The 16,101-nt window shown below is 28.2% G+C and overlaps 2 protein-coding genes across 3 annotated transcripts; both read left to right on the forward strand.

Moving 5' to 3' along the window:
- The first annotated feature begins 4,477 nt into the window (after positions 1-4,477).
- On the forward strand, positions 4,478-9,231 carry LOC107841845 (glutamine synthetase, chloroplastic). Of its 2 annotated transcripts, XM_016685695.2 has the most exons (14): positions 4,478-4,705; positions 5,550-5,821; positions 5,986-6,025; positions 6,126-6,229; positions 6,373-6,421; positions 6,519-6,625; positions 7,082-7,169; positions 7,297-7,425; positions 7,517-7,591; positions 7,911-7,964; positions 8,061-8,098; positions 8,387-8,546; positions 8,635-8,695; positions 8,856-9,231. In XM_016685695.2, exons 2-14 carry the CDS (start codon positions 5,568-5,570, stop codon positions 8,993-8,995), a joined length of 1,299 nt encoding a protein of 432 aa, XP_016541181.1. In that variant the 5' UTR covers positions 4,478-4,705; positions 5,550-5,567; the 3' UTR covers positions 8,996-9,231. The 2 variants fall into 2 exon arrangements, with proteins under 2 accessions (XP_016541181.1, NP_001311524.1); NM_001324595.1 differs by lacking the exon at positions 4,478-4,705 and having other exon boundaries at positions 5,568-5,821; positions 8,856-8,995.
- A 139-nt stretch (positions 9,232-9,370) lies between these two features.
- LOC107841855 (membrane protein PM19L) lies at positions 9,371-11,141 on the forward strand. Its single transcript, XM_016685703.2, has 4 exons — positions 9,371-10,208; positions 10,344-10,563; positions 10,648-10,693; positions 10,848-11,141. The coding sequence occupies exons 1-4, from the start codon at positions 10,082-10,084 to the stop codon at positions 10,947-10,949; spliced, it is 495 nt and encodes a 164-aa protein (XP_016541189.1). The 5' UTR covers positions 9,371-10,081; the 3' UTR covers positions 10,950-11,141.
- The last annotated feature ends 4,960 nt before the right edge of the window (positions 11,142-16,101 follow it).

Consider the following 16,101-nt stretch of genomic DNA (forward strand, 5'->3'; position numbering starts at 1 on the left):
GTCTAAAACACATTTGATACGCAAACCACCTCCAAAAAAGAAAATAAAACAAAATTTTGAGATTTTCCCCCCAAGATTTGAAGTTATAAGAGAAAAGGAACTAGATTTGTAATCCAATTGTGGTGATTTTTACTAATGAATCATATGAAATGCTCTCTTCTGCTGCCTGTACTTGACATTTACTTATACCAAACTAGGAAAACAAGGAATATGTGTTCACATACGTTGCTATCATTAAATTGTAACTAATTAATAAATATTTTTTAACTTAAGTAATAACTTAATCAAGATAAATGATATAACTTGGTGTGAACACGAAATACAACAACAAAACAATAATAATATACATATTAAATGTAATTTCACAAGCAAAGAGGGTAATGTGTATGTGTGAGGGTGGAGAGACTATTTCCTTTAGATGTTCGATTCAAGTAAAATATTTAAAATCAGGTATGAAAAGAAAATGCAACAAGAAAGAAATCAAGATACAAATAATAGAGAAAAGGTCAATAGAAAACAAGAAATAATAGGATAATCGAACCAAAAGAAATTACAATTACTAATAAAAATTGAAAAATAAGATAAGAGATAATAATACTTATAAAAATACTAAATAATGATCAGCTATCTGTTAACCTTTTACTTCAATTCTCGACCTATATATTCTTATACATAAGACCATCTCCAACCACACTCTATATTTTTATCTTCAAATATAGAGGATTGGAAACACTAATTCCAAGCACAACTCTATTTCATACGCTAAAAAAAATTGCTCCTCTCTTTAATATTATATTAGTATTGTTTTATTTATATTTTCTTATTTCATAAAATAAATTCTTTCATTTTTGTAATGTATAATCACCCTATAAAAAATCATATTTATGTACTAATTTAATAACTCGTTTTTCACGTACACTTTTCATTTTTGTAATGATTATTTTATTATACAACTAAAACTATAATAGAACTAACTTTTATCTTAAATAAAAAATATTATATGCAAAAATTAATTTAATAAATTTTAAAATTAATATAATAAAGATATTACATTAGAAAATAATTACGAATATTAAGGACTTAACTAATGATCTTATATAATTTATAATGTGTTTGATTAAAAAAAAATTACAGTACTTATTAAGTAAATAAATAGGTTTTCTACTTTTCCTTAAAAATTAGCTGGCGACTCTATATAAATTGCTCCCTCCGTTCCATTTTATATGTCATTATTTCCTTTTTAGTCTGTCCCAAAAAGAATGTCATGTATCCTTATTTGGTAAATATTTAAAAATAAAATTACATTTTTATCTTTATTGGGCCCACTTAATTAAAAAAAAAGATAGCAACACATTTTTTGATAAAGAACAATTTGATATATATTATCAAGTCTTCCCTTATTTCTTAAACTCCGTATTCGGTCAAACGGCGACACATAAAATGAAATAGAGGGAATATAATATAATAATTATATAATATAATTAAAAAAAATAGAGGGGATGAATAATACATCTCCAAATTTGGAAAAATATTATTCATCCCTTCAAATATGAAGCATAAACAGTAATCCGAAGGATGGTTGGAGATAATCATTTCAATTTTTTTCTTCAAATATAGAGTATAGAGAATAATATATATAGAGAGAATAATATATATATATATATATATATATATATATATATATATATATATATATATATATATATATATATATATAAAATCTCTCTATATATATTATAATTATTATATTATAATATATTAAAAGTGTGAAAGATTTTAGAAATGTTGTTTGAACTTTTTGTCCTTCATTAAGAGTCTTTCCTTTAAACAAAATTGTCTTTTCGCTATTTTTTTTATAATAGTTAAAATTAAAAATTTAATTAAATATATTTATAGTAAAACCTTTCCTTATTAGAAGTCATCGGAATTAATGACATCAATATTTTTTCATTAGTATAAGAATTCTAAATCAACTAAATTTGATTTTAAGAAGATTTGAACAATTCACAAATAAATATAAAAGCGTTAGAATAAGAAAAACTTAAGAATTATCAAAACCTTAAAATTTCCAAGTACGCAATAAGAATGTAATTAATAATTTTGTAAAGATTTGATTTTAAAAACAAGTAAAGATTTTAAATATAGGAAAAAAAAAATAATCATACCAAAAATATAATTCAAATTGATGCGACTCTCTTAACCTCTGACAGCAAGGGAAAGAGGTACACATCAACACTTGAAGCTTTTAGTGGTAAAATATATATCTGTTTACACTAAAATATATATTTATGTTTATATTATTATATTAAAGTGTGAAGGATCTTTGAAAAGTGATTTGAACTTATTACACTTCAGTACAAATTTATGCAATAAACAAAATTATTTAATTTTAAATAATTATATATTACACGTGTGAGGCATGTGCTATTAAACTAATAATATAAAAGGTGATTAGAGATGCCCCGAGATAAATAAGTTGTGGTATATCATGTCTAACAAATAAGTACTGACTTTTTATCTAATTTTTTTAATTTAAAAACTTTTGATAATCAAAATAGATTTTCTCATTAATTAATTATAAAACCGATCAGGGAAAACGACTTTTTACCTTTTCCGAAAACTTTTGAACTAAATCATCCTATCAATGTCTGACCAGAGTTAAACAAAGGCAAATAATGACAAAAGCCAGAGTATTAAACAATTACTCCATTGACTGATTAATCTATTAAGAAAAGATTAATTTATTCAAAATCTTGTCCTTATTTGAACTCTGAAGAAACATGTTACATAGAAAAAAAATCATTAAGAAATATGTGCAATGGATGAGTTGCTACCAGATCTCGATTTTGAGTCTTCACTATGAAAAAGTTTCTGATAATCCCATTTTTTTTCAATTCCACATATTTAGGCCCGTTTGGTCACGGATATTTTTTTTTTTTTCAGAAAAAATTTTTGGAGTTGAAATATGGTGTTTGGTCATAAAAATTTAGAAAATAATTTTGGAATTAAATTTCGAAAAGGGAAAATAACTTTTTATTATTTTTTTTCCATTTCCAATTCCAACTTTTATTATTATTACATATAATCTCAATCTTTAAATTTTTACACAAATCCCTCTTATTAACTAAATTTGTATTTTTTAAAAAAAGATCAAATTCAATAAAATAATTAATTCAAGCAAAAATAATTAAGAATTTTCATCAATAAATTTAAGAATATATAAGATATATTTATATCTACCAATCATATTTATCAAAATATATTTTTTCTCTATTAAAAATTTAACAAAATATATATTTTCTCTATTCAAGTAATATTCTTTATAGTACATATTTATAATATGCTGCGCTGTTTCTATAAATTATTTCTGTGTTTTATGTTTAGACTTGAAAATATTATATTTTATCTTTGTTATTTAAAAGTTAGAAGATGAAAAAGAAATATGTTTTAAAATTTTTATTTTTAAAAAATAGCAATTATGTCAAGAAGTAAGAGAGGAGGAAAATGTTGAAAGATTAAAAAAGAAATCATGTTTTAAACTTTTGTTAGAAAAAAATAATCATGTTTTAAACTTTTTTTTATATATTTCTATATACTAGTTTATGAGAACGTGTCATACACGATTATCCCTTATTACTTAGTATAAAATTTATTTTCTAAATAATGTTTTTAAATGATTTATATATTTTACCAATGCTAAATATTATAATTTTTTATCTAGATCAAGATACCATCTATTTAAGAAATTCTTAATTTTTAAAATATATTTTCCTCTTCTCATGTAATTTAGGACTCAACATATTATTTTGACCTTTTTAGACATATCAAAATATATTTTTTCTCTATTCAATCGATTATGGTTAGATAAACTTATTTACCTCGTGCTTGTGATATTTTTATTCAAATTTTAGAAGAATAACAATCATAATAATTAGTTTGTTGTTAATTATTTTATCAATTGAAGACATATAAATTATTTTCTCAACATCATTTGGTTGTATGTTAATAGGTAAATTAGTAGTTGGGTGATTTTGATAATTTTTAAAAATTGAGGGCATAAAATCATATTTAAAAAAAATATTCAAAAGTCTAACAAAAATTTAAAAAAAGACATGGTTAAACACAACTCCAATTTCATCTTCAACTCCAACTCCAACTCCGAAAAAAGTAATTTTCAAGGCCAAATGGCTACTTAAATTTTTTTTTTTCAAGATATTTCCACAACCGACCATCACAAGATTAATCCTTCATTTCACTGTCAACGCATTAAGTGGTAGAGAACTGATCAGAGAGTTTTCTCCATTCATCAGAGGTGAGCCTCGATCTCTTGCTTAAAGGGTGAGGTGGTGAATCACCACACCAACCTTTATGATTGACATATTTAAATTCAAATTAATCAAACTTCAATAAATATCGAGCAAACAACGAAAAAAGAAAAAGAGTTGGAAAGGCCTTATCTTAAGTGATAGAGTAGGAGAAATATTGAAGTCATTCAATCTCGTAGGAGGTGACCTTATACATTAGCAAAAACTATTTTCCTCCACTCAAGCCACACCCCTATCTGCTATGGAAAAGCCAATGAACTTTCCATGTCCACTCAATTTTCTTACCTTTAAAATTAGACTTGCACTAAATAAATCCTTTACTACTCACCATCTTCCTTCTTCTGTCTTTCAACAACATTTTATCTGCACTGTCCACTTAGGTATGTAACTGATTCTCACACATTTTTTCTTAACAATTGATGACTGAAATGTGTGATTTCATGCAAAATAACATTGTTTGTTAGTATGGTTTAGTGTGGTTTTTAGTTTCTTGAGATTGATTGCTGATAATACAATGTGTGGATTAGTGGGGTTTTTATTCACTGTTATTTCAAGATTTCATCTTTAAGACCTAAACTGAAACTAAAGTTACTATCTTTTTTGTTCTTTCTGGTGTTTTGACCTTTGCATTATATGCATAAACTGCTACAAGGTATGCGTATACTGTATCTTCTCCACACCCCACTTGTGGGATTACACTGGGTATGTTGTTGTTGTTGTTGTTGTACTACAATGGAGAATATATCGGAAACAACCTCTCTATCTCATAAGAGGTAAGGTCTGGGTACGCTTTACCCTCCCCAGACCCCACTTGTGGGATTAAAATGGATATGTTGTTGTATCGGGGAAGGGGACAAGAGTATTTGATTTATGGAAAAAAATGGCATTTTATTCCTTGAATGTATCACTCTAAACAGGAAAAAATAAAGAAATGCGAGTTTTTCTTTATCGAAACTAAACTGCATACTGCATCCTGACTGATTTAGATTGCAATATGATCAACTTTTGTTACTTACTATTTCTTTATTGTAGAAGAGATTTTGGTTCGTTACCCATTACTTGATTGAAATTTAACAGTTTATCCATTGATTCCATGAAAATAAGATGACTTGAAAGTAGTAAAATCATGATAATTAGTTCTTCTGATGAGCCACTTAATCTGACGGGGTTTTTTTACTCTTTATTTGGTGATAAATTTCCTTGTCTTGTTATTTGAACGTTTAGGTTGGTTAGGAGGTGAACATGGCTCAGATCCTGGCTCCATCTGCACAATGGCAGATGAGAATGACAAAGAGCTCAACAGATGCTAGTCCCTTGACGTCAAAGATGTGGAGCTCTGTGGTACTTAAGCAAAACAAAAAACTTGCTGTCAAAAGCTCTGCCAAATTTAGAGTTTTTGCTCTCCAGTCTGACAATGCCACTGTCAACAGAATGGAACAGCTCCTAAACTTGGATGTAACTCCGTACACTGATAAGATCATTGCTGAGTATATTTGGTATGCTATTCTTTGCTATACGCATCGCATACTGTTTACTGCTCAACAATGCACTTGGAAGATTTATATAAATTGTGTCCGTCAAGTCTTCACTTTCACTACTATCATTGCTACATCTAGCTCTCTATGGACAGACTGACCTTATTACGCTTCCTTTAAAACAGGATTGGAGGGTCTGGAATTGACATGCGCAGTAAATCAAGGGTACATAATGCTGCTTCTCTAATTAACCAACAAAGTTTAGGAAAATGAATTTGAATTATTACATGAATTTTCTCTGAATTGATTGCTTTTGAATTTTCAGACTATTTCAAAGCCAGTCCAGCATGCTTCTGAGCTCCCAAAGTGGAACTACGATGGATCAAGTACTGGACAAGCGCCTGGAGAAGACAGTGAAGTCATTCTCTAGTAAGATCAGCAACTGATTTTTCTTTCTTTCCTGTTTAGAAGAATTTTCCTTTCTTTCTTTTATACCTTATTTTTGTTTTTAAAAATTTTCTTCCTTCCATTTTGTCCCCTTTCTGAAGCTAACCTCCACCATTTAACCTTAGTCCTCAGGCAATATTCAAAGATCCTTTCCGTGGTGGTAACAACATCTTGGTGAGTTGTTTAGTAAGCAATATTGTTTCATGATGTTTTACTTCTTTGATCTCATTGTTTTGAAGTTTGGCCCCGCTGTCTCTGTAAATTGAAACAGGTTATCTGTGATGCCTACACACCAGCTGGAGAGCCAATTCCTACAAACAAACGCCATAAAGCTGCTCAGATTTTTAGCGACCCAAAAGTTGTATCTGAAGTTCCATGGTAACTTTAAATTCGTCTGCCTCACTTTACTAGTTTTTTGTACTGTGTGGCTATTTTGTGGGCTTCTCTTGGACCAAGAGAACACCAACTATTCCCTTTGAGCTGTCCAACAAAATTAATATGCTTATAGTTCATATGTTATGTAAAACCTCATTGACAAACTTCCAGGAAAATGAATTAAGCAAGAGATTGTGTTTCCTCACGAATAAATGCTAAGCAATATTTAAAACTTGCTTCTTGTACTCATTTAACTGTTCCAGAAAAAGAAAATTATTTTAGCAGTTGTATAATAAAACAATGAAACAATCATTTCTTGATGTTAATGCAATATCCTTTTTTCTGTCCCTGAAAATGGGATCAAAAGAGCATATGTTGTTATTTGGTGTCATGTTGTTTCCCAGTTTTTGAATTTCATCATCATATTGCTAATGCTGTATTGCACCTGGTATTGACTAGGTTCGGAATAGAACAAGAGTACACCTTACTCCAGCCAAATGTTAAGTGGCCCTTAGGTTGGCCTGTTGGAGCCTACCCCGGACCTCAGGTAATTGTTCTGCACAAAAGACTGGTACACAGCTCAAAAATCATCCAGCCCAAGTGCAACCCTATGATGCTGTGAAATCTGTATAGTTTAACTGTCTGATAAATATTTATCTTTGCGGAAACTTCAGGGTCCTTACTACTGTGGTGCTGGAGCGGATAAGTCATTTGGCCGAGATATCTCGGATGCTCACTACAAGGCTTGCCTGTATGCTGGAATTAACATTAGTGGTACTAACGGAGAGGTTATGCCAGGACAGGTACCGTTTCCATCACATCTCTTTCTAATACAATAAAATCACTGTCATTATCGTACTCTAATTTGAGGATCAACTTGATTGTTTGTTTCAGTGGGAATTTCAAGTAGGTCCTAGTGTGGGAATTGAAGCTGGAGATCATATCTGGTGTGCTAGATACCTCCTTGAGGTAATTTACTTTCCATACCTGCATAAATGTCCTTTGCAGGAAAGGACATCAGGCAAGCATATACTCCTAATTCAACTAACGGATACTTGAATACCTCAAATAGTAGTATCTTCTATGTCCAGCATGCACCACATTAACTCGGTTCTAGGTCCGGGCTGTGGGGATTAAGGAAATATTTCTTTAGTGGCATGAAATTTGCGAGTTATTACCTAAATTAGTTCCTTTGACTGTTACAGTGGTTTCTGTCCTATATTTGAAGTGGTTGCCGAACTAAGAAATCAGATTACTCATTCTTCTTTTTTGTTCCACGATCTAACAGAGAATTACTGAACAAGCAGGAGTTGTTCTCACACTCGATCCAAAACCAATTGAGGTGATCTAAAATTTTTTATGACCTTTTTTGTAATTCGATTTAAGTACAAGTACAATTATGAAACTCCACTTTCTTTTCTCGTCATGGTATTCACAGGGTGACTGGAATGGTGCAGGATGCCACACTAACTACAGGTAACTCCTTTTTCAAGAGAGAAACTGGGAATCTTGAAGATAAAATTTGGGATATGAATCTTTTAAGACAGAAGTCGCTTGCTCAACATGTGGTACTTGCTACAGCTACGAATAGTTGCATGTGACTTTAACGACTCATCATTTTCTTTCACGATCTTTCTTTCCTCAAGTTCCTGTTTTTCTGTTTTTCTAGTTAAGCAATTTTGTCTTCTGAAAATCAATGTTCTTGTCATAGTAAAACTCCTCTGAAGGATTCACTTACTAGGTATTGATGGTTTGTTGTTGCAGTACACTGAGTATGAGAGAAGAGGGAGGCTTTGAAGTAATAAAGAAAGCAATTCTGAATCTATCCCTTCGCCACAAGGAACATATAAGTGCTTATGGAGAAGGAAACGAGAGAAGGTTGACCGGAAAGCATGAAACCGCAAGCATTGACCAATTTTCATGGGTATACCTGCTGCTAATCTTTCCTTCAATTAGACATAAGTAGTCTGTTGCCAATTGTCCTCATCGTGCATGATTTTCCAAATATGCAGGGAGTTGCTAACCGTGGTTGCTCAATCCGTGTGGGGCGTGACACTGAGAAGCAAGGCAAAGGTAAGTTCTGCTTTATTATAGGAGTAACATTAATAGCATATTCCTTTAGTTTTCTGTGCAAATAATGAAAAAAGTAGCTTAATGAAAAATGACACTAGGTCCTTCTGATGCTGTTTATTTCTCCTTTTTTGTTTATGGGGATTGGGGTTGGTGGATGCAGGTTATTTGGAAGACCGCCGCCCAGCTTCAAACATGGACCCCTATGTTGTGACCGGATTACTTGCCGAAACTACTATACTGTGGGAGCCAACCCTTGAGGCTGAAGCTCTTGCTGCCCAAAAGATCTCATTGAAGGTTTAGAGTATTTGAAGGAAATTTGTTTTCATAATAATCTTCTTAGAATTTATGAGATAAGTGCTGAAAACTTGTATCTTGTTGAGATTCCTTTATTTGGGAAAATCTTGTAAAGGAGCCAAAATTTACTAGTTCATCCTAGAGAAGAGGTACTGCTTTGGAGTTGAGGTGTAATTATTGGACTACTTTGAACACCTTTACCTTTTTTTTCACTAGATGAATCAATTTCTTTGGAATTCCAATTTGGTGTTATCTTGCGGAATTGATCTTTGAACACATAATAAAAAGTCGCAGCTTTTTAAGATTAAACAGATATAATAATATATATCTTGTCCTAATTCAAAAGATTGAACATATTTACAGTTGTCACTAACAAGGCACTCGTCGTCTATGGTCCATCTATAACTGGAGGGCAGAATTCAGGACTTCCGAGAACATGATCAGGTCTACTTTGCAGGAACATTTTGTTCTAATTCATGGACACTTATGTTTCAAGCTAACTAGTTAGGTTTATTATATGTATATCTTCTGTATCTGTTGAGTGTTGTGTTCTATTCAGACTATTTGGAGAATTCATCATAGTAGATTATTGCAATATGCTCCATCAATCTGCCACAACTCTCCTACTTTATCTGGTTTAGACTTGGTTGCTTTTCAACGGACATATTTATGTTACATGGACTTGCATTTTCCAGAACTTTGTACTTGGTGTGCAATGCAAAGTAAATGAAGAGTCCAAGTGAAAAAAAAAAAAAAAAAAAAAAAAAGAAGCATAATCTCATCTACAAGCCTTCCTTTCTTTTCTATAGAATGTTTACTACTATTAAATGCCTTTTACATCTGTGTGAAGCCAAAGTGATTCCTTTCCTCTATCAGGATGCTACTGAAAAATCAGTTAAAGAGATTCTTTTCGTTTCTTTTAAAGAAAATGAGAAAAAGCTACAACCTGTCAATGTTGTCTGGATAAAGAATGGAACAATCTTGGCTTTATATGCATATATGCATTCAGTATTGAAAACACAAAAAAGGGATCGTGATTGATTCAGTAAAATTTCCCTCCTTCGCTTTTGTCAAAGCTAAACTTGTCAGGCCATGGCTTCAGGGGCAGGCAAATCAGCAGCCTTTATGCTTTTGGTCCTTAATGTTTTCCTTTACTTCATTGTTATTGTAATTTCTGGCTGGGCTGTCAATCATGCCATAGTGAGATCTCCAGAAACAGGTAATTTCATTGATCTTTTTTTTTTTGCTATTTCGTTTAGAGCACCGCCCTGTCAAGAGAAAAGTTGTTTCCCAACATGTTTAATGAGAAAAATGATGACGATGACTTTTTAACGTGACTAAAAAATATTTGCAGCATCAAGTTTGTCAATCCCAGCTAAGATTTTTCCTATATTCTTTCCTTTTGGGAACATGGCAACTGGTTTTCTCATCATATTCTCACTTATTGCTGGAGTCGTGGGCTTCAGTACCTCACTCACTGGAATTCACAACGTGATACAATGGAATGCACCCAATTTACATGCAGCTGCTTTCTCTTCTCTCACCACTTGGCTACTCACATTACTCGCTATGGGGTAATTTTATTTATTTGATAATTACATATGACTAAAAAAAATTTTAGAGTAACAATATAAAGTTTTTTGTTTGTGTGACTGTAGGTTGGCTTGTAAGGAGATTGATATGGGGTGGACTGACTCAAATTTGGTAAGTCAATATATATATATTTTTTTCGTGAATAGTGGCGGAGTCAATATTTGAGCAGCAAGTGTGACCACACTTATTGCTTCTAAATTCAGGCGAATCGGAAAATTTAGTTGCAAAAGAAAATTATAAGTTATTATTTACAATGTTTTTGTAGAGAACATTGGAGACCATATTGATAATATTGGGCGGGACACAAATGTTTTGCACTGTTGCAATTCATGCTGGAATTGAAGATGTTGCTACCAGAGATATTTAAGCAGATGAAGAATTTGAGAACTTTCAAAATTTATTAATGTCCTTTACTTTTTCATTCCCTCTCATATTACTCATTTTTAAGTTTCAACGTGTGTATATAATATATATTGATTTTTTTTTGGTCCTTTTGTAAATGGACTTTGTAAAGATGCGTTATATGGTAACTGGTGTTCTTTGTCTCGAGCAGATTGAAGAAGAGTTGTTTGACTTGTTCTTGGGTTTTTGTTGATTTGTACATAACTTTGTTACTTTGCAACAAGTCATATAAACTATAGATGGAGTTGAGAATTAATATTTGGCACAAAGAAAAATTAAGATAAGTGTGGTTATTAAAAAAAAAAATTGAAAGATAAGTGTTGTAGAATAATGGTGATTAACTAGCACACAATTACATACAAAATCTGTATATCTATATTTATATAAAAGCAAAACCAAAGCAAGACAAGGAGCCACATGGCAAATTTTAGGACAAATGTTAATATTATTGTAATAAAATTTTTAAATAAAAAGATATTAAATATTTGAATTTAAAAATATATTATATTTTAAAAAGAAAAAAATCATTAGCTTAAAAAAAGAAAAGTATGATTAAAGAATCCTAAATAAACTCTTACTATTTCAAAGATTTATTCCTTTTATATACTATAAAATATATTTAAATACATTTAATTTAATAATAATAATAATAATAATAATAATAATAGTATGCAGTAAAATTGCTAACAAAAAAAAGGTGTGTAATAATAGTATTAGTGTTGTGGTGATGATGATAATAATAATAATAATAATAATAATAATAATAATAATAATAATAATTTAATGATAAATTTATTAAAATTGATATACTATTAATACAAATTAAATGATAAAGATTAAAAAATATTTAATTTAATTTTTTACTGCTTTAAATTCAAACTATAAAAGGATAAAGGATATTTTTAGAGATATAAATTATTTAAATTAGTCTTTAGATAAAGATAAAGTTTGCTTAATATTAGTTTGTTGAATTGATTTTAAATTTTTGAATTTCAAATGAAAGTTACAGATTCTTTTAAATATTGAAAACAAAATTTATACTAGATAAAGTTGAATTTGAACTAATTAAAAGATAAATTTGAATTTGAATTTAAATTAAAAGATAAAAGATATTTAAATTTGAAAATATTAGATTTTTTGAATCAATATCTTAAAATTTGAAATTCATAGTTATGGAATTCTAATAGATATTCACTATTTCAAAGTTATCTCTTTTAAAATTTAAATGCTATATAATATATTTAATAATAATTAGTAGTAGGAGTGGTAGATATTAGTACATTTTATAGATTTAATAATTAATAATAATAAGTAGTAGTATAAATAGATATTAGTACGTATGTAGTATGCATAATAATAATTATTAAATAAACAGATTCTTTTAAATATTGAAAAGATAAAGTTGAATTTGAATTTAAATTAAAATATAAAAGATATTTAAATTTGAAAATATTAGATTTTTTGAATCATTATCTTAAAATTTGAAATCCATAGTTATGAAATTCTAATAGATATTCACTATTTCAAAGTTATCTCTTTTAAAATTTAAATGCTATATAATATATTTAATAATAATTAGTAGTAGGAGTGGTAGATATTAGTACATTTTATAGATTTAATAATTAATAATAATAAGTAGTAGTATAAATAGATATTAGTACGTATGTAGTATGCATAATAATAATTATTAAATAAAAAGTAGTATGTAGTATGCATAGATATTAGTACGTATGTTGTATGTTAAATTTAAATCTACATACGGAATCGTATTAATATAATTTAAAAATCATTTGTTTATATATATATATATATAGTGTTGTAGTAGGATCGTAGGTAATGTAGTAGTACTATACATTAGTAGCAGGAGTAGTTGTAATGTAAATATAATAATAATATTAATAATTATTAATATTTTTAATATTTATTTCATTTCAAATATATTGTTTATTAGATAAATATACATTATATTTTTAAAAAATAAGGATAAGAAGGATTAACAAACTAATCTTCTTTTAACAAATTAATATGGTATTTGAACTTCAATTTGAATTTTAATGATACTTAAATTTAAATTTGAGTTGAAATAGAGTTCTAGCTTCTTAACCTCTTTTATGTATACTCCTAAATAAATTCTAACTATTTTATATTAATAATTATAATAATATTTTAATAAATAATAATAGTAGTAACAAAAGTAGTACATGATGTTAATAGTAATAATAGTAAATAATAATAAAAAGTAGTAGTAATACATGCGTAATAGTAGTAGTCATTACAGTAATAGTAGATTATGTTTATTTTCATAGTACAATAGTAACAATAGTATAATAATAATAATAATAATAATAATAATAATAATAATAATAGTACAATAATAACAATAGTACAATAATTATTATTATTATTATTATTGTTATTACATATAATTAAATGTATTGAAAGATAATATATTACTACTGTCACTATTATTACTATTAGTATATACATACTACAATTCTTTTTAATTATTATTATTATTAATAATAATAGTAGTGACGCTAATTTATTTATTCATCTAAATAAAGAAATAAAAATTTAAATAAGTTAGAAATTACCTATTATTATCACTAACTTTATTTATTTAGTTTTAAAATTATTATTATTATGAAAGTTAAAATACTAAAAGATAAGCATTATCTCAACACAAGCTAACAATATTATAATTGCTATTATCATCATTTTCTAAAAAACTAAAAAAAAATGTAAGATAAGCATTACCCCCACAATATGCGATTAACCCACATGGCTATTATCTATAGATATTCCAACATACACATAATTTCATCTCCGAAGAATTTTAAGTTTATAAAGCCACCATTTCAATCTCTTCTAAAATTTATTTGCCAAGTAGAGAAAATTTTTGGTGAATAATTATTATTTCTTTGTCTACTCCCTGACTCTTCATCTCCGAGTCGAAATGGTAACACATTCCAAGTAGATGATGACTGAAACAACAATTTTAATACGAAAAAGATTCATAGGTAAAATAATTTCATATAAATTTTTTTTCTATTTTTTATAAAGAAAAATAATTTCATATTAATAGTTTTTCCAATATTTATAAAGAAAATTTTCTTTAAAGTTATTTTTATTTTTTAATGATGATTTTGCTAATATTATTCATTTGCAGAGGAAATCGAGAAAAATGAAAATGATAAAAGAATGCGGTGTTGAAATCATATTTTTGTGGTGAAGAAAGTTTTTAAAGTTATTAGAAGTTTTGATGGTATATATTTTTAATGATATATTTTGTTAGATTATAGAAAGATTTTATATGTCTTAAGGTTTTCAAAGTTAAGTTTGATATTACTGCTCTTTTTAAAAGATATTATTGTTTTAATGTTTTTTAGTTAATCAAATTACATGCAACTCATATATTGTAGTTGTTTTTTGTATCACAGATTGGAGGATGAGCAGTGATGGGAGAATTGTAATGAGTGTTATATGATCAATTTTACAAGTAGTTTGATGAATTTTTTTGTAAGTAAGCCGATAATTTAATAAATAACAAATTAATTATCTTTTAATAAAGGGAAAGACATCATTTCCACCCCATACTATAAAAGAAAAGTTTAAGCCACACCTAAATTATATAAGTGACCTATTACACACCTTAACTATATAAAAGTGATATTATTACCTCCTCGCGACCCCCATTCTAAGGCGCATGTGTTACACTTAGTTTAGGCGCGTCCAGCCTATTAAATAACAAAAGTAAATGGCTAAAAACATTAAGGGGAAAGACATCGTTTCCACCCCAAACTAAAGTCGAAAAGTCAAATCCACACCTAAACTATATAAGTGACCTATTACACACCTTAACTATAAAAAAGTGATACTTTTTACTGATGTGGTACTGACATGGCAGCGCGTGTAAAACACTACATCACATGCAAGTGGTGGTAGCCTGACAGGGTGTAAATAGTTTCATTTTTTTATAGTTTAGGTGTGTAATAGGTCACTAGCATAGTTTAGGTGTAGCTTCGACTTTTCGGGTATAGTTTGGGTGGAAACGATGCCTTTTTCCTTTAATAAATTAATATGATATTTGAAGTTGAATGTTATTCTAGCTTCTTAGTCTCTCTAATATATACATCTATATCATTAGTTTGATGAATTTATTTAGTGCATTTTTTATTTAGTGCATTTATATATAGAGAGATTATTTAACATGTTTGATCAAGATAAGCCAATATAAAATGATTCGAAATAATACTTTAATATTATCCGCACATCGAGTTTTTAGATATACAAAAGGTGGGAGCAGGGGCAGGGGGAGATAAAGATTTTGAACTAATTTTAACAATATAATGAATAATTAGATAATAAATAAATTACTAACCATGAATTTTAAATTGAAGTTATATGAATTATAAGATTAAAGTTCAAAAATTGAATACACATATGATTAAATAAAATAAATATATCTATTATATAAATATGTTAATAAGAAGAGCACTTGATAAGTATATTAAGTAAGTTGATAATTTGATAAAAGGCAATTTTAAAAATCTAATATTTTTAGATAGTGAACAATAGAACAAAACAATGAAACACAATTTTTTAAAAATAATTATATGATTTGTTATCTTTAAATCGATTTATGGATGAAATTAATATGCTATATTTACGGCACAATCATGAGTATTAGGTTATTGGTATGTTAATGTGATACAATAAAAATTGATCAATTTTATTATTTCAAAGAATAAATTAATATTGTTAATAATTAATTCTTTTTGAAATATTCCGCGCATTGCGCGGGTACCTATACTGGTATATATATATATATAAAAGCAAAACTAAAAACAAAACAAGAAGTCACGTGGCAAGTTATTGAGAAGCCACGTGGCAATTTTTAGGACAAAGGTTAATATTATTGTAATAAAAATTTTGAATTAAAAGATATTAAATATTTGAATTTGAAAATGTATTATTCTTTCAAAAATAAAAAAAATCATTAGTTTAAAAAAAAGTATGATTAAAGAGTCCTAAATAAACTCTTACTATTTTAAAAATTTATTCCTTTTATATACTATAAAATACATTTGAATCTCTCTCTCTCTCTCTCTCTCTCT

This window comes from Capsicum annuum, chromosome 1 (genome assembly GCF_002878395.1).
Source record: "Capsicum annuum cultivar UCD-10X-F1 chromosome 1, UCD10Xv1.1, whole genome shotgun sequence".
Lineage (NCBI taxonomy): Eukaryota > Viridiplantae > Streptophyta > Magnoliopsida > Solanales > Solanaceae > Capsicum > Capsicum annuum.